This window comes from Amblyomma mixtum, chromosome 6 (assembly GCF_055824585.1).
Source record: "Amblyomma mixtum isolate Tamu chromosome 6, ASM5582458v1, whole genome shotgun sequence".
NCBI classification, from domain to species: domain Eukaryota; kingdom Metazoa; phylum Arthropoda; class Arachnida; order Ixodida; family Ixodidae; genus Amblyomma; species Amblyomma mixtum.
In genome coordinates this window covers 111,742,229-111,764,903 of record NC_143017.1, presented here as the reverse complement: position 1 = coordinate 111,764,903, position 22,675 = coordinate 111,742,229, and the positions used below count along the sequence as shown (strand labels likewise).

General features: G+C 46.5%; 1 protein-coding gene across 2 annotated transcripts in view; it reads right to left on the bottom strand.

Moving 5' to 3' along the window:
* Window positions 1–3,131: 3,131 nt before the first annotated feature.
* LOC149340039 (cell surface glycoprotein MUC18-like) overlaps window positions 3,132–22,675 on the bottom strand; it is a 468,207-nt gene continuing 448,663 nt past the window's right edge. The window contains exons 8-14 of one of the 2 annotated variants that reach the window (XM_089548781.1): window positions 21,428–21,736; window positions 12,962–13,090; window positions 10,650–10,680; window positions 10,115–10,197; window positions 9,885–10,006; window positions 9,272–9,406; window positions 3,132–5,417 (exon numbers count right to left, since the gene is read on the bottom strand). In XM_089548781.1, coding sequence (XP_089404907.1) covers window positions 5,388–5,417; window positions 9,272–9,406; window positions 9,885–10,006; window positions 10,115–10,197; window positions 10,650–10,680; window positions 12,962–13,090; window positions 21,428–21,736 — 839 coding nt within the window. In that variant the 3' untranslated portion in view covers window positions 3,132–5,387. The remainder of the gene's footprint in view (window positions 5,418–9,271; window positions 9,407–9,884; window positions 10,007–10,114; window positions 10,198–10,649; window positions 10,681–12,961; window positions 13,091–21,427; window positions 21,737–22,675) is intronic. The other variant, XM_089548782.1, reaches the window with a different exon arrangement.

The window sequence follows — 22,675 nt, the reverse complement described above, 5'->3', positions numbered from 1 at the left end:
CCAAAACCCGAGGTTTTCATCTTTTTTTTCGTTCCTTTATCATTACATTTTTGAGGCCACACCCTTAAGGCACACGACCAACTTTCCGTTTCTTGCGATTATCTAAAACTCTTCTTTATTACTGAACGAAATACATCTAAATTTGATCAAATAGTATACTTAACGCCTTGAAAAATGATGAGGTGATTGCAGTACTGCTGTGAGGAATCCTTCTATTTTGAGCTTAGGTATAATCTATGAAACTACAACCCAATGTACGCGCAAAGTAAGGTGCTCTCCTCCACTCCTATTAACTTACACTGCCTCAATAATTAAATAAGCAGGTTCTTGTGGGAAGAATCTGCGCTGTGTGCTACGACGCGCAGCGCAGTAGAGGGCTTTCAGTTAATTTTTACATCCTGACATTCTTTAACCTGCACCACAATGCCAGGGTGCAAGCTGTTCTGCATTTCACCTGCAGCCAGATACGACTGCCACGGCCTGCTTTATTGCCAGTAATTCGGAACAGCGCCCAGTCAGTGCTTCTAAGCCTAGCGGCCTATCGCGTTCTCTTCTGCAGCCACTCAGTCATTTTCATTCTCTTACGTCACGAACGATGTCAACGCGCACTTTTTGAATGTTCAAAGCAATGCGCCACGTGCTGCAGCCATGGGAACGAGAAGCGCGTTGGTCCAATTCTCCCTAATGCGAACTGCCCACTTCGTTCCGAATGTCGCAACGCTCTAACCACTCAGCCACAGCAGCTATTTCGAAAAGGCGAAAATTTGCAATGCTTATTCGAGTCTCTGCACTGGAAACTTGTTTGTTAGACAGCCCACTCCGTTCTCTGTGTTCAAGAATGAATCAAGAACTAAACGGGTATTCTGGCTGTGCTTCTTTCTATGCTTTACGCTCTTTGATGCTGTAATTATTCAACGCATAAATGGGGCTGCGTTTTGCGTTTAGCTAGAGCATGCCTGCTGGAATATATAAGTACCGCGTAAAACTTCCTCTTTAGAAAACTGTTTACGCATTTCAAAAAAGACCACTCGAGACAGAACTGCGGGAGAACTTCAGGTCACCCGCATGCAGGCAAGCCCGCAAAGTGCAGGATGAAATATTTGGAACTCTAGCTGAAGTTGGCTGTGCTCAGTAATTTGGAATTTATATGCAAAGACTCGGGTAGCATCAATGAAAAAAGAAGGGTTTTCGTTTTAGACTTCCAAGTTTGCTGCCGTAATTCAATTCCCATTAATCTTTTTCCTAATGACCAGCTCGAAACTGGCAGAAATATTACTGTTCCTGCTTTTGTTCGCCCAGGTTTCTTTATTTGTTATTATCTTAGCATATTTCATTTAGCTGTTCTTGCTAATCATGGCCACCAGTGAATGACACTTCAAACCGTGAGCTCATGTGAGACGTGCCTCCACTGCATGTATTTATTTCCTTGTGTCGTTTTTCTAAAGGCCTTAGGCACATTAAAGCTCTTTGTTTTAGCTTTTAGCCGGTGGTCTGCTTTGAACAGAGATCTCTCAGAACAAAGCTCCACAATTTTAATTGAACTGAATCCTAGAAATTCTTTCACGCCGACTCGCTTCTGGACTGGTATCATACATAGACTGAGTGCGCACTGTCCATCTAGTGAACAAATAGAAGTCGCAACTCGACTTAAATTTGTCACTTAGAGAAGCGGTAAGTAAGGGTGTGACCCACTGAACGCTCCACGAAAATTCCTGGAAACATGTGCCACTCGTGGACCGCAACCTCTAAGCGACTTTGGGGTTTCTTAAAACAATGACTTTGTATTGGGAGTTTAGGTCTTTCTTGCTGCCTCAGGTGCACGCGTAGAGAGTGTGAGTATTATTCGGCTCGAAATCACTTGAGGCGGGAAATCGGGAGATAGGAAAGTTTAATTATCAGCCTTCAGCGCCCGTTTTAAGATAGAAAACGTATTTAGGAAATACTGTACAGTCATTGTTTCGAACTGAACCTTTCAGGACTCGTTAGAATTAACTTAACTTTTTGTGGGGTAGCACGACGGGCCCCATATGCTTAAAGTGCCAGCAAACGGAAACCGGTGGACCTACGTACCATATTGTTTCGTGTTGGATACCGCCGAACTATGAAACAAACAATACAATGCTGTTATGTTTCGCTAATAGGCCTCCTTGTTATTCTGTGGGCTTTCTCAAGCGTAGCTGTACAGTTTCGGCGAGACCCGTCTTGACGGGGAAAAAAAAATTTGAAAAATTATTGGAATTTTGATTTTGTTGCATCAGCTAACTGTCTCATAATACTCCTTGAAGTAATCTTCAAATCTCATACAAGTTGTCTTATTCGTTCAAAATACTAAGGTACGAATATGTACGAAATTCGACGTCTTCTTACCAAGCCTTTGGTACAACTGTGCACCCATTTTTTCTATAAAAAATCAGTGCTCGACAATACATTAAAATGCTGTAATTCAATTCCTACGGTCATTCTGAGTGCTAGCAATTTGTATGCATAGGACTTTGTATGAATTTGTAGGAATTTGTATGCGTAGCCATTTGTATGCGCAAAGAGCTCGCGGCACAGCACGTTTAGAGATGTCGAGCACGGCGCGGATCTAATAGAATATCTCGTCTTATCTTTTACTGTTTAGACAAGGAAACGATGTTGTCAACAGATCATATTGCATATTCGAGGCAATTCAACAGCGCAAATCAAAATATTTGCAGCCGTGGTGATGCTCCAAGTTGGCTGGCTCAGGACGGGGAAGCCTTAGTACCGACAAGCGCAGCAGCTTACTATATACTTCTAAAGGCATGAAAATTGAATTAAAAGCTCCTTTTCTATTAAAATCGTTTCTCTCGCTAGAAATCATGGATAGAAGTTTGTTCATTTTTAATGACTGCTTGCATGACTTCGCATTCCACTGCAGGCAAAGCTAGTGATACAGAGAAAAAACCCAGAGGATATTTTCACGAGCGCGGGATTCCTCTGTCCTGCATCTCTCTAGAAATACCTATACTTCCCCCCAGACAATAGATCATGCCAGGCAGTTGGAAGTTCCACGGCCGGCTTACCTGTACATAGATTTTCCGCACTGGTCTTGCCAGCAGAAGACCAACAGAAGTTCAGAGTGAGACTGTGTAAGTATGCAACCAGCAAAAATGCATCGGAAAGAGTTTGCTTCAACGTCACAAATGTTACCAGGGGAAGTGGAGCATGGGCATGATTAAAACTGACGTTGTCAGTTCATTTTTCTGTTAGGTGTGAGATTCTCACCGTAGCGTTCTCATTTTCCACGTAGAGACTGCCGCTAAGTTGCAGCATGTAGTGTTGCTCATTTAGTGTGGCACAGAGCGAGGTTTATTATAAAACAAAGAAGGAAGAAGGAATGAATCCATAGGAATTTGACATTTGTCCAGATGCCCGTCCACTCTAAGTCTCGATGGCATTTCGTTAGCAGCACCCAGACAAAATAAAGCCAAAAGTCACCTGACGTGATGTCGCTAGCATGACGCTAGCGGAACGTCATTTTAGACGTTGTCCAAACGCTCAAGCGTTAGGGGCAAATCTTGAGAAAGCAGCGACGTCACTCGTGGCAGCCGTTCGATTGTGCTTCTTACCAGTGACGCTCTCCCGACTCAGAGCAACTTAGAAGGTTCGCTATCTTGTCGTTGGAGAAGTGGCGAACGCACACACTCGCACACAAACACACGCATGTTGTGCAGCGTTGCGCAGATGTAAACAACTGCGGCACATCAATGTCTTATGTACAGATGCTGTGAATGACCCGGTCGGAAGGGTGTCTTGCACTGCGGACTTCTATGCTCTGCACTAGGACAGGCTATGGAAGGAATAGCTGGCGCGAACTTCGATAGGCCGATGCGATAGACCGTTGGTTCTCGTACTGCGAGACTAGACGCCATACAGCCCTCCAGTAAAGGAAAGCATACCACAGGCACCAGTGGCAGATCTTTTGCTACTGGGCCCGGTATTCAGTTTGGTTTGCATCGCAGCTAGGGAGAATGTGGGGCACCTGTAATGCAGCTTCAAGCAAGAAATAAAGCTTGCGTTTGCATGAAAAAAAGAGAACTATTATGCTCGAATCCTACCAATTTTCAGCGCTACATTTCATGCTTACAGTATAAGACTTGGGCAACGTGCTGGCCTAGAAAGATATGGAAGAACAATTTCTTTCCGGTTATTTTGAAGTGCGCTGAAGATTCTCGTTTCACTCCTTCCCCTGCAGCCTTCATTCCTGTTACCGTATGTCGCGGACGGCATACAGAGATAGAGAAATAAATTTGGACTGTGTTGTGCCTTTTTGACTGCAAGCACTTGAAACCCTATTTACACTTCTACGCACGTCTATTGCTCTATCACTGCTGGCTGACATGACACGCTTCAAGAAAGCTCAATGTACTTGTAGTTATGGCGTCATGAAGGGCTCTGGAGATCTACATTTTTTTGTTCCTGGTTTCTGGGCATTTCCGCTGAGCTCCGATATGAATTGTCTTCTGCCTATCACTGATGCTATATTTGCTGTACCAATGTGCTCGCTGCTTTTTTCCCACTCGTGCTGCACACGTGCTGCACTGGGAAAGGGCTTGCGCCCTTTCTGCTTCTTAAGGCGATGTGTCGTTTCCGAGAATACAGTTGCAAGTTTGTGCTCATGTGTGTGTGCGTGTTTCTCCCTCCGTCTTGTGTTATTCTGCGCAAAGTTTTCTTGAATATGTCGCTACACCAACTGGCCCAACGTTCTGCTCTACAAAAATTTAGTTCAGCGTTAAAAAACAGCAGACCAAAACATGCTCGCGGTGTTCTTCACACAGGCGCTCCTTATAGCTCCTCAGCGTTTTTGAACACCAAATGCGTTGTCCGGACTGGCTCTCACCTGCCTTTTGCACACACAACTACATCTCGCTCCCCTTCAAAAAAACGAAGCACGGAACCCTTACGTTGTCAAGTGCTGCTCACGTTTCGATACCTCATCATTCTGGGAGGACTTCGCTGCAGTTACTGAAGACACCCTTCCGACTTGTGCTTGCACTTTTTCCTTCGTGTTTCAGTGAGGTTGAGAGACTCGAACGGAAAAAAATCTATATACAGGGGAGCTTCGCGCGGTCTAGCCACGCTGTTTGCCGTCCATGCTGCCAAATCTCCAACGCACTTGTAGTCACTAGGGCGCACGTCTTCCCGCAAACACATGACAGTCATAAATGGCCGTCTCTCCCTTGCTCACGACGGCAGATGCGAGAAAGCAGTTGCGGCAGCAGCACCGGGCTTGCCGGCAGCGCCGGTGCACTTGTCCAGATAGGCCGCGCAGCACCGGCGGTGCCTTCCTGAATGCGGGGGGCGGAGGCGTCAGCCGCCCCCGCTGGATCGTGCAGAGGGGGAGTGCCGTTTTCAGTCCGGAATCAGTTACCGTTGGCTAGTGGCTTGAAACTCTGCAGAGAAAAAACATGAATCGGTGTAGCTGACTGATGTATGGCAACATGATACAAAATAGTTCTGAGCCCGCGACACTCCTTTATTACTTCCAGCACTGCAAAAAGGCATCATCGAATAAATCTAATAGCCAGATTATGACAAATCGGTATCTATACAATTACAATTTCTCTGTGCACCAACTTCCCCAAGGCTTTTATAGCACTGCGATTAAAGTTCGGTGCAGTGACAAAAGGGGCCGTAGCGGAAGTAATGTGGAAAAAGGGATGAAAAGCAGAATGGGGTACCCCCTACCATAGGAGCCTTGCTCAAGGTTGGAACATGAACAACGGTCGACGTATATAAAGCGAATGCACACTACAATAGTAGCAATAACATGACTGAGGTTGGAGGACAGGGAACATACACGTATGCGTACACTCTATGTACAAGTTTATTGCAATGATAGATGTTAGTGGCCCGGGGGGCCAGGTTTATCCCGGCCGCGTTGATCTGTCCGGACTTAGAGACACGTAACCACCAGAAGCGCGCGCCTGCTCTCGGATGACGACGAAGATTATAACAGAAGGCGAAAGGCCAATCCCCCGCAGTGAGTACGAGCCATTATCTATTGGACAACAACAACAACAACAACAAAGGCGAAGATGGGGTTGCCCTTTGAGCCGCCTCGATTGATGGCTCACCGTAATCATTACACGGATGAACAACTACAAGACCGTCGCTTTCAAAGTTCCCGCAGCTGCATGCGCCGAAGGCGGGAACAACTTCAGGTATGTGGCCGTGAAGCAGGTCGGAAGCATCACCGATCAAACTAGTGATATGACCCCGTTAAACCACCAAGGAAATACACCATCGGGAGCATCCTGAGGTACGTTCCCGAGAGAGCGAAGACACTAGACTCAGCTGCAAAGCGAATCACTACGACTTCATTCGGACGTCTCGGCACCAATTTGGCGGTCACCATGTTCTTTTTGAGGCACACTGCGGTTTTACAAGGGCCTCGTTCCCCTCCCCATGCATCGCTGTTCAGCTTAGCTGAACCAGACTCACAAGAGCAGTGAACCACGATGGTGGCACCAGGGTCTTTCAGCGTCAATACGACTACAACCCGTTGGAAGTCGCGTGTTCGTTCTGGGATAGACTCGAAATGATGCTGCAGACTTCAGCGGATCAGGCTATGAGGGACGCCATAGAGAAGGGCTCTGGAAATTTCGGCCCCCTGGGGTTCTTTAACGTGCACTGACATCGCACAGTAAAGGGGCCTCAAGTATGTTACAATGTGTTATAATATGCGGACAGGTGGTAGTTAAATGTTACATGCACTTTGCGTCATTATTCTATCTAATGGCTACGCGTCACGTGGTTTGCTTTCTCCTTCCAAGGTTCAAGGTTGCTCCTCAGCAATAGATGAAACAAAATACCGCACAAAGCACCGTGATGTCACCTAATTTTGGATCAAGGACGGGACAACGCTGAAAAGTATTCCGCAGAGCGTAAGCAACGTCTACGTGGACTGTGCGCCCTCGTTCTGAGACTGTCAATCGAGTGACAGCTTTGTTGCGGAATTAGTGGAGTTTTCGGAATACGACTCGCGGGCAGCGGCTTATTAGAAGTAACCGGTGAGAAAACCTCCGTGGAGAGAAACACATTGTGGCCAACAGGCGCCTCACAGCTTTGACGCGGCAGCGTTCAGGGTCCCGATCAGCGTCGACCTAGGCGTTGGCTTATCGAGAAAAGCGGGTGGCCCACCTGGCACCTAGTCATGTGAGCTAGTGACGTCATCACAACTTGCCCGTCATGCCAACTGTTATCAAACTGCGCACCGTGGTAGGTGGAAACCAGATTAGTGATCAGTTTTGAGAAGCTGCTCAGGAAGAACAACTTGGGTTTCACAAGCCCCACCGGTGGCTGTGCTTGAAACAACCACTTAACAGGGCAGTGGCGCATCGCTTAGCCGCTGCCCCACTGCGCCAGGAATGGTATAACGAATCCTCGCGATTTTTTAAAGTAGAGGATGACCAGTTCCACATATACAGGCACGTAGTCAAACCATACTCTTAAGGGTAAGTTGAGCGTTATGTAATGAGGAAAGAAAGAACAATGCTCCTGTCTGCGAAGTAATACGCAAAGAGGACCCCAGGCCGCTGAAGGAAAAATGAAAATGAAAATTGGCTTTGACGAAAGGAAATGACCCAGTAACTATCTCACATATCTCGATGGACATCCGAACCACGCCGTAAGGGAAGGTATAAAGGAGGTAGTGAGAGAAGAAAGAAAGAAAGGAAGAAAGAAAGAAGTAAAGAAAGAGAGAAGGAAAGAAAGAAAGAAAGGAAGAAAGAAGGAAAGAGAGAAAGAAAGAAAGAAAGAAGGAAAGAGAGAAATAAAGAAAGAAAGAAAGAAAGAAAGAAAGAAAGAAAGAAAGAAAGAAAGAAAGAAAGAAAGAAAGAAAGAAAGAAAGAAAGAAAGAAAGAAAGAAAGAAAGAAAGAAAGAAAGAAGGAAAGAAAGAGAGAGGTGCTATAGTGGAGGTCTCCTGAATAATTTCGACCGCCTGGGGATCTTTAACGGGCTCTGACATCGCACAGCACACGGGCGCCTTTTGCTTTTCGCCTCCACCGAAACGCGGCCGCCGTCGTGGTCGGGTTTGAACCCACGTGGTACTTTTAAAGAGGAGGTTAAGCGTGCCTTCATTTTTTTAGAAGGCTACTTAATTGAACGTAATTCTCACGTTCCCATAAATGGCCTGCCGCAGAAAATTTTTTAATACCGACGGCTTGTTTGCATTGGATTTCTAATATTATGACTCTTGAGACGAATATATAATCGGGTGCCATGTTGTTGTAAAATACTGGAGGCTATCAGCGGCTGATGCCTTCTGCTTTTAAGGGCGGCTGGCACCTGTGAATAATCCGGACCTAACAAGACTAGTCAAGAAAAATCTTTACGAGAGATCGATTGGACTGATGCGGAGGAAATGCAATACCATTCTTCTTTCAATCGCCAATCTATTCTACTTATGATTCTATTCTATTTCTAAGTACATTGACTGTCCATCTTCAATCTAATCTGATTTTATTGCAATTCCTATTATGAAACTGTGCAAAATCTATCACCTTGTGGTAGGCGGACACTCACGCCACTACCAGCGCAGTGGCGCAGCGATTAAGCGATGGGCCACTGCACTCGCTGGTGGCTGTTTCAAACATAGCCACCGGTGGTGCTTGTGCAATCCAAGTTGCTCCTCTCGAGCAATGACAGCAAGAATAGTTTCCTCAAGCCTCATAATCCGCGCACACACATTTCTTTGAAAGGCTAAATATTTTGAGCTTAGGCCCGCTGTTGCCTGAGTTATCGTTATCGTTGACATTATCGCTTTTGCTAAGTCCATCTCCGTCCGGCATCTCCCTCCTCTGTGCTATAAGTGCAGAGAGGAGGGGTGGACGGTTGACCGGAGGCAGGTGTAGGCTTGATACGGACGCCGACACCATCGCACCACGGACGCTGCCGACGCTGCCAGACAGTTTGCACCTTCATGGCCCTCCTAATGCCATTGCTTTAATAGTGGCGCGGAAACAAAATATTTCTCTTCCACACGTAAATTTCAAGACAGAGGCTGTGATAGACATCCCGTGATTATATTTCTTTTCATCCGCATAGTGTCATTTTTCGGTAAAGAAGGGCGCCGACAAGAAGCAGGACACCAAAGAAAGAAGTTGACAAGACGCGCACTGACTCGCTCACGTAAAAAGTGTGGTGCTTTTTGATGTTTGAATTATTTCTGCCCTCTGCGACAAAGAATGCTACTCAAGCGTGTTTAAACTGGTGTTAGAGGAATGATACACTGCTACTGCTCACCGTTAGCTGTCCTGCTCCTTGCTCGCACAATGCCTTATCAAAGTCTTTGCTGCTTTCCGAGTAGGCTGAGTACTCTTGCAGCGGCGTGAGTAGGATGGTGTCCTTCTCCCGGACAGCTCGGGGAGAACTCCAGTCCTGCACAAAAGGAATCCAAGATCACACAGCATGATAAGGACCCAGGAGTGGGCCGTATGCATCAAAAAACCGCGTCCTTGACTTGGGTACCGCTCAGGGATTCCGCGTATGTGTTCGCCTTTGAATTTCGCCTTTAACAGCATGACGCGACAGCAGTTCCTTTTGCCCAAGCAGACAAGGGCACTGTTTCCTTTTGCGCAATCGCAATCATTGAGAAAAACCATACGACATACGTATAAAGCCCCGTTTAAACGAATTGCATGAACGCGCCTGCGTGGCGTAGGGGTAGCTTGTCTGACTCGCTACACGAGGTTGAGAAATTTCCTATGCGCCGCTGGTGTGGCTGGCGCCATCTATGGGAATCTCTTGTAACTGCCATCATTTCGACCAGCGATTATCCTGGCGCCATTTCTTGCCGCCCGCAATAAGGTCGCAGGAACATGCAGCGCATGGCTCTCAATGACTTTGCGTCACTTACCGGGTTCTTGTGGAAAGCGACTCGGCTGATGGGGCCGAAATGCTGGGTCTCCCAGGATTTAGCCGTGCCTCCAAAGCTGCTTTCTAGCACCGGCCCTGCGATTGTGTCCCCCATGCGAACATCTGCAATCAGTTCAAAGTCACCAGGCGTTGAGCAATATTAAGCGCATTAAGCAGACCTTCTAAAATAGTTTCCAAGAACTGTGCACTTTCTTTAGCAAAACAACGCACCTGGGATGATATCTGGGCATTTTTCTTCATCGTGAAAAATGTCGTTCGTGTCGTCAGTGTCTTTCTGAAGGGGCATATGAGATCTGGGGAGGACAAAACATAAAACATTACGCAAGAAACTTTGCACTTGAGGCAGTTTCTAGAAGTAACTAAATCAGTAATATGTCAAGAATAAATACTCAGGGAGGTCACTCTACATTCCGTGCTTGTTATAAGTCTATTACTTGTTTTATTGCGATGTTATACTTTGTTTTCTGTCGAATTACCGATATGCTATTTTCTGTATTTTATAAACATACGCTAACTACGCTGTTATTATTTATTTTGTTGTAATGAACTATCGAGGATCGCAGTATAGTCTTCTGACTCTAGGACCATTTAATTATGACTTTTGTAGAAACGTTGAAACCAATAGACAGCAAAATTAAAAAAAAAGGAGAGAGGCTGTGTTTGGAAATTAATAGCTGTAACGTGGCGTCAACTAGACTTCATGAAAAATATACAGTGTAGTGACTATAAATCTCGAGAAACTTACTTGTCATCCTTTTTGAGCCTTTTTTGTCCAGCTGAAAGAAATGAACCATAGTCAAGCATTAGTACACATTATATCAGTAATTACAGCACCCAAATGACTTCACAAGCTTCATTTCAGCAGTGCTAAATCTTTTCGTGTGGAAAAGAAACAGGCCCAGAGTGTTTAAAATATTTTGAAGTAGGTAGCAGAGATAATGAAGGCGATATTAAGGTGGTTTTAAACACAAGGTTTCACTTAGAATAATTTTTTTCTTACATAAGGCAGCTTCTGCTGGTTTTGAAGGAAGGCCTTGTGAGGTGCGGTATGTATATGTACTGCAAGGTCCTACTGTGAAATGATTAAATACGAAATGTCAACTTGTGCGATGCAGTCTTATGTGAAATATCAATTGTTGCCTTTACTCGGCCGGTTTCCATAATTACTCGCGTTCTGAATTATTTTTTTAAAGATGCCTAAGTTCCAAAATATGTGGGGACTTTGCTCCGCGTCTTTTCTTTTGGTTGGCTTCCCCGCATTGCACCCTCCTTAGCTTGGTTAGTTGCCTTAACTAACAAGGGAGGGCGCCGGCGTCGCAGCGACACGAGGGCCACGGATGGCGTGATTGCTACGCGCGGGGGGGGGGGGGGGGGGGGATACGGCCCTCTTTGGCTCGGGATTTCAGCGGGCGCTGACGTTCGGCGGCGCGAGGCTCCGCTCTTCTCCGGCGGGGCGAACGGCGAAGCCTCGTGGGGAGGAACGTTCTCTTCCGCACCTCGCCCGTCCGGCCGCAGAGTATTCCTTGCCCTAGCGTGGGCGAACACTCGCTCATAACCGTGGTGGCGAGTCGGACGTCCTCGATTCCTTGGCGTATTTTGTTGCTAGCTGGCGTTATTGTAGTAGCAATAAATGCCTTGTTTGTGTCGGCCAGAGTGCCGTTCCTTTGTTCCCTCAGAGCAAGGCCCGCCGTGGTCGGCGTGTGCTCGGTAATGTAAGCGACCACAGGTGGGAGTTTGGCGGTCTTCAACTGTGCCAGCAGCGGTTGAGCGAGAGCTTAACTCCGTCGTCCCCCCCCCCCACGGAATTAAAACCCCACAAATACTATTCTTTCTTCGGATGCTTGTATGACAAAAAACACGTCTATAAAATGCTAAATATCTCGCCGACTATTAGACTCTAGGAAATTTTATGCCGCGCATAGTCAATTGGCAGTTTTTCAGAAGTTGCGGTGTTCGTGGTGGTTCGCGTTACGACGCTCACACGTATTGCACAGACTTTAATATGAAAAAGCACCTTCTGACGGGGGGCCTTCAGCTCCAGACGAAATGCGCCGTCGCTGTGGTGTTGTTCGGCGTATTCGCAGCGAAAACAAGATGATTCTGGATTTCACTCTGTGTTGTCTTGCAATGGCGGAAATTATGAGGGATAGCTGTGCGCTCCCTATTTAACACTGGCGTGACCAGTCAGAAGACGTGTGTCGCCAGCCAAAGTAGCCCTTGCGGCTCTGCACATCTCTGCAGTGCTGCCGCGTGCACGCCGCACGCAGACAAAATGTTCTGCTAGCATGCACGTAGAGCTAACTTGTACCCTTGCCGTGAACGCTTAACTCGCGATTATTAATGACGCATCACTCAAGCAACTTGTCGTCAGCAAGGGGCTCAAAAAGCAGCACATGACAGCGCGTGAAACTTTGAAAAACACCGCGATCTCATCTGCTTTGCATATGCAGGAGGTCCATAAGAGAAATTTTTTAATATATAAGTAATGGCCATTTTTGTCGGAAGTCGGAAGTATAAGAAGCTTATTTAATACAAACTTCGTATAGAACGAACATAATTCGCACAACCACCATGTATACGTTATAGGAGGACTCGACTATACTACGCCCGACTTTCAGCGCCGAGGTCATACATGCTCAAAATGATTTTATCCTTACAAAAAGGCAACAAATGCGGCTCTTTGTGGAGAGACAACTGAAGAGGTGGCGCGATGGTTCCCACCGTCTTCATTAGAAGTCGTATAAGTGTTCTTAATGCTCAGATCTTTGAAGCTACTTTGCTCTAACATTCAAATATGTGACGGGATCGAGCTAAAACTACTTTCAGTTCTTATATGTGGAAGTGGTCCACTCATTTCCAAGTGGTCCAACTAAACTTCAGAAGCGCACTTCTTAGGCGTTCTTTAGCAACCTACACTCACCGCGAACAAAAAGAAAAACACTCGAGCACATTCGCACTGTGCTCAAAAACTACCGCAGAGGCTGCAAGGAGTGGAATCAATTGTCATAGAAAGACAACAATCGCGCGTTGTAGAGAAGGGCTTCTGCCCCTGCGCACCTTTGTCGTTGTCGGGGCGACTTCTGAACTTCATGACGATCACTATGGCGATGGCGATGACTGCGAGGCCTCCGACGACGGCGATCAGTGCCGCAAGCAGGGGGCTGAAGTTGAGATGCCACGTGCCCTCTGTGGAGAAAGAGCGACAGCACAATGCAGTATATCCGCCAACAGCATTTCATGCATACATGAGTTCTGCAGTTATTTGAAAAGTGTGCGATTATGCATGTAACACTCGTCCTCGCATACGAAATGGTTGAATTTTTTGGAAGTCCTTTGCATAGTGTGGTGGATAGCGCTACCTTGCCTAGGAAATGTAAGCTGCGATTTTATTGATTTCCCACAATTTTTTATTGCAGTTTAGCTGCGGTTCTTTTCTATTCTAACCTATTCTAAGCGCCGAACAGTGTACTGCGTCGACCAACGAGCTGGTCTCTGGCGTGAGACTTTTATTTTTGCACTGCCCTTTCTGCACGCTTGTTATTAAAGATGGCGGATCCTCAATTTCTCCCACGCCTCGGGATGTTTATAACCGCGTAGGTTAACGCATTATGTGCAAAAACAAATGTGCATAAACAAGTATGACGACACCACTCAGCGCGGCGGCAAACATTTGTGTGCGACGAATGGAGTGAAAAAGGAAAGGGGCCTATCTTGCTGAGTAACATAGTCAGTGCACTCGCAAAGGCCACATACGGAGTGTCCCACCTAAGACTGTCTACAATTTAAAAAAATAGGCTTTTTGAGTTAGAACAGCGCTTTTTCAGGCATAGCATTTATCAGCGGTTTAGTACATCAGAATACACCTAAGCTGTGGAACTAGCGGGCTGGTTAACTAATATTGAACACTTCACTTGCTAACTATTCCTGTTAGGTTCTCTAATTACTGAGAGGCCTGTAGCCCGACGTAAGTAATATCCATATTTGTTTTTATAATTTCAAAAACAAGGTTACCCTCGGCGTTATGGAACAACAACTCTTAGCTATTTCAACGAATTACGCGCACTGGAGAGGTTCTTTTGCCTGCAAGCTTCCCGAAAGCGCATATATTTTGGCTCGATGCAGCCAAACTTTGTTGGGCCACAGCGCCGCGGGTAACCGCGTTTTCGAAATTCTAAAAACTGACCTGGTTGTTACTTACGGTGGGCTACATGCCTCTCAATAGGGAGTCTAATAGTAATAGTTAAAAGCTAACTACTCGATATTAGTTAGCTGGCCTACAAATTAGCAAGGCTTAGCTGTTCTCTGATGCATTACTCCACTGACCATGCTATATTGAAAAAGCGTTCTAACTCAAACAGCCTATTTAAAAAATTGCAGAAAGTCTTAGGTCAAACACCCTGTATGCACACAGTGTTTCTCGAAAACGATGCATCTTTATGGTGCCCGGCTCTGGAAGCAAAAATGGCGTGTTCACGAACGACTACATCCTCACTAAGCTCAGGTCAGAAACAAGCGAAGAGGTCAAAACCAAACTTGCCTTCAACTCTGTTCCCCGGTATCTACGTTTCGCTATGTCACACGATTGCATAACCAGTAAAGCCCTGACCGTCAGTGCTTGACAAGCTGCCCAAGTGCGAAAGTTCTTAGCTCAAGAAGCTCCTCCGTCTTCACCTGGTGCTTTGCTTTTACATATTTTTTTTCGAGGCACTGAACGCGGCGCAGAGACAGCCCTCAGAGCTCTTCACTTATAGCAAAGGTAGCTTCGTTTTGGACTTTTCTTTACGTTTTCGCGTTAACTCACTGTTGGTGGTTTGGATCAATGTCCAAGACGACAGGAGTGTCTCGCTGCTCGATGGTTGAGTGGCGACGAGATACGAAGCTTAGAGGCGTAAGTAAATGATAGAACGAGGCTTCCTCTAAAAAAATAACACAAAAAAGCGGGTACCGCCATGCGGGGATTAAACGGAACTCAGACTTTAAGTAAAGGCAGCAACAAATCACTCGAGCGTCGTCACCTCAGCCAGAGTGTTTTCGACTCCGTGTACAAGAATGCGGTTGCAGATGCGCGTCAGATGGTTTTGTAAGAGTGTGCTTTCCCAATTTCGTCAGCGAACCCGAAAACACTGCCACGAGGCGGCCATACGGCGACGTTCCTTGAAAGATGGCGATGAGCCAACCTGCTCGAGGAGAAAGTCAAGTTGAAGATTAGAAAAAAACGCAGCATCTCTGGGTTAGCAGTGCATCCATCAGGCTTCCTGCAACGCGCAGTCAACCCTCACCTTTACTTTAAAAAAAAAAATGACGCAAACGTTGCAGTAAAGAGTTTAAGGAAAAAGGAAATAAGTTTCCCAAGAGGGGCTCAATAAGAAAGTCGTTATCTATTAGGTTCGTCCTTGGTACATTGAGCCGTCTTAAAAGCCTAGACTGGAGCAAGAAAACGAGGGTTCTCTCGCTAGAGAAAGATCGCCGAAGAGAGCATTCGCTGAAGTGCTGTCCAGGGGGGAAGCAGCCTTTCTGGGACTGAACGAGTGCTGCGCTTTGTAGCGATGCACGTTCAGCGCAAGCAACGCAATGCATGAAACATGTGGCATAGGATTCAAGGAAGACTGGTGTCTTTAGTTGTCTTCTTATTGCTCCATCCAACGGGTAAATCTTAAACACAAAGCAAAAAAGTTCTCCAATGGCTACAATTACTATCATAAAACCATAAAATAAAAACATAATGGAAGGATCAACACTGACAGTTTATTTTTCAGAGACTATGAAGACAGTAGGTAATGGCTTAAGGGTAATGGTGAGGCATATCTCTTTAAATGGCATCAGTACTGGCCTTATCATTCACAGGCGTCGGTTATAACGTCGCAAGTCCCGCGTTGCATAAGTAGGCTGACGTATCGACGATCGCTAGCGGGAAAATTCTAAATTGCTCACACAGTGAAAAAGTTCTTTCCTTTCCTACCTTCGATAGGTCACATATATTAAGCACAGTAACAAATGCATACTTCGAGAAATATACAAGACTTTCGTCATTCAAAAACTATAGGCGCCACGCTAATCAGTAGGCGATCCTTCGACCTATTTAGCAAACGGATAGTCTAACTTGACAAGCAGTAGTCACATCTCGCATTTTCTTCAAAAGGCAACTTTTGATGCCCGGGAGCCTGAAAACACTAATGCCGATATCACAAGAGACATAATACGAGCCTTATTCTATCGAAAAACATTTATCTCGATCTTTATTTACTTATATTTAACCTAGTTTTAGGCACATAGCAGACCACGTGCAAGTGCGCACAAAAACAAGGACGAAGGAGGACGCAGACAACACAAGCGCTCTGAGCTTGTATTCTCTTACTTTTCATTTTATCTACTTTTTGGGCCGCATTTCAAGTCTAAGATTAGACCTTTCTATTGCTCCAGTTGTATTCATTCCATTCCATTTCCGGCTTTAGCATTTTCACCGACCCTTTGTATCCTGGGCGATGTTGAGCACAAGTGGCATGTCCTCTCGCATTTGCATACAGCGTGACACTTCCGAATAAATCGCAGTTAGCGCTTCTGCCATCTCCTTCTTTCCGCCCGTCTATGCGCTGTTTCTTTCTATGATTTATACAGGGTGTTTCACCTAAGACTTTCTGCAATTTTTAAAAATAAGCTATTTGAATTAGATGCACGCTTTTTCTGGCATAGCATTGTCAGTGGTGTAGTACATCATAATGCAGCTAAGACGTGCTAACTAGCAGGCTTGTTAACCAATAGTTAATGGTTAACTTATAAACTATTGCCGTTGGGCTCCTTAATTATCGAGAGGCATGCAGCCCACCGTAAGTAATGTCCATATCCGTTTTTAGAATTTCGAGAACGCGATTATCCTCGGCGCTGTGGCCCAACAAATTTTGGCTATCTCGGCGAGTTAGGTTCACTGGAGAGGTTGTTTTGCCTGCAAGCTTCTGAAGCCGCATGTATTTTGGCGCGATATGGGCGAAATTTGTTGGGCCACAGCGCCAAGGGTAACCGCGTTTTCGAAATTCTAAAAACTGATATGGGTATTACTTGCGGTGGACTACATGCTTCTCGATAATTAAGGAGCCCAACGGTAATAGTTTAAAAGTTAACTATTAAATATTGGTTAACAAGCCTGCTAGTTACCACGTCTTAGCTGCATTATGATGTACTACACCACTGACAATGCTATGCCAGAAAAAGCGCGCATCTAATTCGAATAGCTTATTTTCAAAAATTGCAGAAAGTCTTAGGTGAAACACCCTGTATAACATGGTCGAGCCAATTCAAAACAGGTCGACTACGCCAACAATGACCCTTCACAAAATTCGCTTCGGCAGCCCTGAAACGCAAGTCATGCTAAGTCATACTCTCGCCAATGACAAAAGCCATTTCTTTTGAAGACCGGTGAGCATTACTTATAGCGGGGAATATTGCAATTGGTCTGTGAGCCTTTTACACGAAATGTGAAACTGAAACTCCTGACCGTATCCGAAACTCCAAGACCGTTTCAAGTTATTGTAAAATAATATCTCGAATAGTCGTATGCACGTTCTTTGATCAGTTCATTGGCTAATTTAGCGATTGTTGAGAGGGCAATTAATTAACTGATCAACAGTTCGATGGAGTGATTAAATTTTTGATATCTTGCTGAACAGCTTTTGCTGTCTATATGATAATTTCCTCTGATTACTGCGAACTTTTCCTCGGTAGTGAAAAAATTAATAGATTGATAAGTTGACGCAGTTTTCGAGTATCACCATATGTTGATCACAAGTCCCAATGCGGAATCTTCAGCCAAGTAATGCAGCTTTACCTCAACAGTTCTGTAGTCTGCAGTCTAGCACTGCCGCACTTTGTATTGACTATAAAAATCTAAAACTTGTTTTCAGGCAGAAATTTTTGACAGCGTGAACACCACTAGCGCATGCCAACTCGTTTCGACGAATTTCCTGCGGGCTCACGACAACGGATAGCACAGTGTGCATAGAGAAGAGTGACGTGCCGACTAAGGGCCCACTCTGCATCGTTTTATATGGAAGTCATCGCGTACGCTTATAATGCTCGGAGAGTGATATATTTTTCCCGAACCACAAGCATCCAAGTAAAGTGAAGTAAGCGGAAACAAGAACCTGCAAAAATTTAAGAAACAACACTTAGGCTATATGGGGGCCTGCGCGCTGCCGTAAAGCTGCGTCTTTTTTTGTTTTTACAGAGTGTGCGCGAAGTCGGCAGCAAAGACGCCTTTCTAGTTCACGGAAGCCCCATCAATTAGGAACAGCGAAAGCAGCGTAAAGAGAGGAGGGGGAGGAGGAGGAGATATTCAGCGCAGTTTCCTTTATAGCCTAAATGCTTTTCAAAAGAAAAAAAGAGCACCAGCCTGATGAATAACGATGACAACCGACCCTGACTATGGCTTTTTGTATCCTCGTCCGCACTGGGAAGGATCGCCTGGGGCGCTCTTGTGCGGGCACGAGAAAGGCCATTTGGGAAACAAAAGGCGCGGCTTCGTTGCGGGCGCTCGTCACGCCTTTAGGCGCTGGAAGAATAGGCGGCCGAGTACAGTTGGCGCACCGGGAGCTCTTGGTTACTGGACCGCACCAGTGGCGTAGCCGCACTCGGTCGGCTAGTCATGGCCGACGGCGAACGCCTTCGAAGGCCTCAATCAGACGGGAGACCAGGCCCAAAAAATTTGGAGAAGGGCTTCTAGTTCGAATGGCTGCCCCTATATCGCGAGAACTTCGATTGTTTAGTATACCCCTTTTATTTCTCCTGCTATCAGAACTGATCGATGCGAGTGCGAGTGCGATTGCAGGACGCATTTCATAAGTCAGATTTCGCCGCGCGTAGAAAGTGTAGCACGTCACTGTCGCCATGTTCTCGCACCCTCCGACCGCACTGTTTAGTTTTCGCTTAATTACAAATCAAAACATCCCCACTACGCACGAGGTTCGCCCCTGGCGGCCGACAGACCAGACAAGGAGAAAATCTTTAAGAAAGCTGGGTATGCAATAAAACGATGTCATCAGGCTGAGTTAGCCTACTCTGATGACAACAGTCAATGCCCGTCACTTCTACAGCGGGACGTTTTTCCGCTCGAGCAAGCTGGCAGACTTTCGTTTGTTAAGTGCTACGTAACCCTGCCTACAGTAAACGTCAACTGCGGTCAGGTGCTCCTCTTGCTTGAGAAGTAAAGCGGTGAGAGGCACAGCTACACCAACCTCAACCTTGCATACAAATCAGTTACGCGGGAACGCTATGCGACATAGTGCCATCTTTAACAGGCGAGGACAGGAGGGTTAGACGAGACTAATACTGGAAATCAACTGAATTTTATTACAAGAGCAAAGAAAAACCTTTAAAAAACCATGCAGTACCAAAATCTGAACAGCGAACCCAAACCCGAGACGAGGCGTCGGCAAAAAAAATAAAAATTAAGGAAAAAGAAGAAAAGAAAGTAAAGACAACGACCTCATTACTGAGCCTTTTGAGAATCGAATGGCAACCATACAACTGAAAAAGCGGGAAATCAGCGTTAGATGGCATGAGATAATGGCTACGCAAAAGAAAGATGCAGCCACGTGGGATGCCAGCTCCCTGATTCCTGCCCCTGGGCCCCTTTGCTCACTTCTTTCTGGCCACGATCGTCTGCGCGAACGCTTTCTCACTACTACTAGGACGACGTCGGCGCAGATAAAAAGGCTTGGCCCCGCAAAATTGAAGACACTTAAGCTCCGCCTTTGAAGGAGACCTCTAAAGGCATTTCAATAAAGGTGCGATATTACTGGGATGTTCAGGGACACCGCTCCACGGATAACCTCCAGCAAGAACTCTTTTAATTCGTTTTGTAGAAGGTGAGCTATTTAAAGTTCCTCGCCGCCAGCTACCGACGAGCGTGGGAATTCCCCGGGGGTCGGAGCTTCCTGTCACGCCGAATCAACGCCGCTGTCCGGCCGCGGCCACAGTAGCTGCGTTAAAACTGAGAGAACCTAACCAGTATCCACCTCTTAACAAATATACGCAGACATAGGAGATGGAGGAGAACGCGAGTGTGAAAAATTCGCCTGAAAGAGCTGGACCACTTTCGCCCGATGGCGGTTTCTGTGCTGCGTTTAGAAGTGTACGACTTAGCTCAGGTATTCCTGATAAGACATTAAAGTGAATCAGTGAGTTTATCCACTCTTCTCAGGAAGTCTTTCAGAACACCTTTAACGCTATCTCGTTAATTGGTTCATGATGTGGCATATATCGCATGCACTGTGTACTTCTGATGTGTGTCTCGCCTGAACGTGACAAAGCGCCTGAAATTATCAATACGCTTGGCGGGTTGGTTTCGACATCCGGGTGCTCAGTGAACAAGCGTTCACCCCCGGCCGCCTTATCATCACCCCAGTTCTTCCCTACCGAATTTGTAGCGCCAGAAGTGCCATTTACTAGCACAGACTAGCCTTGAGTGTTGCATCGTTGAAGACTGATTATTACACCTGTCGGAAAACCTTGGTCCAATTCGGGAGCGACTAATGTAGGAATCTGTACCGCCTATCAAGGAAACGAAATACGCAGTAATGACCGGCTCAGGATTGACACACGAAGCACTTCGTACGCTCTCTAAAACATGCTTGGGTGAGTGTTCTACAAATACCCGTTAGAAATGTTCTGCGCATCGCTGTGACTGTGGCCGAGTGGCCCAAAACGTGTCAGGCCAGCTGCTTACTCCGCGGCGCTGCGACGCTAGTTCGAACCTAGCTAGCTCATAGAGTACAGTGTGCTTAGAGAAATTCGTCAAGACGAATCAAGTTCTGTATTAAGAGAGTAATTATTCACTAGCGCCCGCACAAGTGCAGCCCATGGGTGGACGCTCATGAGTTTCTCACTGATTCCCTCGCGTTAAAAGCTCGGCAAGTTTGTTTGTTTCTTTCTTTCCACCAACTGGTACTGCCTCGTTTAGAACATTTCTAGCGTAATATTCACCCCGATCACCCACGCGAAGCAACCCTTCCTTGCTAACTGCGCCACCATGCAATTTAAAGCACACTGAGGAAAATTAAAGCTGGCCTGCGTCTATAGATTATTGCATAATAGTAACAATGAGGCAACTTTTATCCAAAACGGAGCTTCCTCAAGCCAGGACGGGTAAATAAAAAATGAAATAAGGATATTGCTACCAACGGCCATTTTGGCAAACCATACTGCGACGACATCGAAATACTTTTTGGGGCGTGGATGTCTGTAGCTCTCAACACTGTCTTTCACTTCCAAACAGTGATCACTGAGTAACTTAAGCTACTGACGTCATAACATTAAAGGAAGTTGCGGGGAAAGCTTTAAATTAATTTTTTTTCTCAGCAATAAACGCACCGTTTCCTGCCGGACAAATATTTGTGCACTGCCAGAAAGAGAGAGCCACAGGATTCAATTTTGTTAATAATAAAAATTGGATTGGTTAGTGCTCACAGTTCGTTTGAATTTAGTGTGGATGGGCCTCTTTCTCTTGTTAGAAGGCGTCTTCAGTGGACGTACCTTTGCGGGTGAGGCTGACCGGAGCCGGCAGGGTGCTGACCACCAGAACCGTGGGCTGGGAGCGGCCGCGCGAGTTGAAGGCGTACACGGCGGCCACGAAGCTCGTGCCGGCGGGCAGGCCCCGGGCGAGGAACGAAGGCGGAGCCTCAGCAGTGCTCACGTTGGCGCGCAGCACCCGCCGTGCGGTGTCGTGCAGCTCGAGCCGGAACCGCTGCGGCAGGCCGCCGTCGTAGCCCTCAGAGCACGCGAGCGCCACCGAGTCCTCGGTCTGGTTGAGCACCGAGCAGTTCTGCACCGGCTCAGGGGGACCTGCGTAGCACGTGCTGCCAAGTTCTTCAACAGTCCATGGATGGTAAGCCCCGTCGACAGCCCCAGCCTCCACTTCTAGAGAGCGGGATTTTTCTTTTCAACCGCTAATTTTGTAGCCAAACTGAAATGTTGGACCGCCTGGCAGAAGAAAATTAAAGCAGGAGTGGAACGACCATGGAACGTCACGGCCATCTCAATCGCATTCATACATCGCTGGGAGTCGTCATATTGCCGCGAATCTTTGTAGCGTTCGTTTGTAGTATTTGTTTGTTCATGCTTCAAGGCTGCCGACGCGCTGCTTTATCGCTTCGTTTGTGACACAAGACGCGTCTAGATTTATCTCGATTGATCGCATCCGGAAGGAGCCGATTCCAGTTTGCGCCAGAAGGTTCTAGTAACTTCCTAAGCTTTATCTCGAATGTTCGCTATCAGATTTAAAAAGAGCACGGCCGACAGCGGCGGGCATTCTGTTCGACGACCGCCGAGCACGCTTGTTGCTACGCAGCCGACGAGTGATTCAGTTCTTTGCGGGCAAAAGTCAGCCCAAATAGAGAGTTCCGTTTCGAAAACATCCTCGTTGTTTTCCTGTTCGCCGGACTGCAGTCACCACTGCGTGACAATATCCTTACTGGCGCAGTGCTGCAGCGGTTAGGAGATTCGCCACGGCTACGGCAGGCGGCTGCTTCAAACACGGCCACTGGTGGGGCTTGTGAGACCCAGGTGACTCTCACAAACCGGCAGTTTGCTCACAATCTGGTGCCGCGAGAGGTTACCTTCACCACTCCGACCAATCAGGGAATTTCGTTTTTTTCTGAAGTTTTTCTGCGAGAAGACAACCTAAATGCCATTGCATTAAAAAAAAATGTACACGAAAACGAAACGACCGGAGGTCCCATTACAGTCTTTGACTTCGGGACCTCCTCCTGCATGCTATGCTAT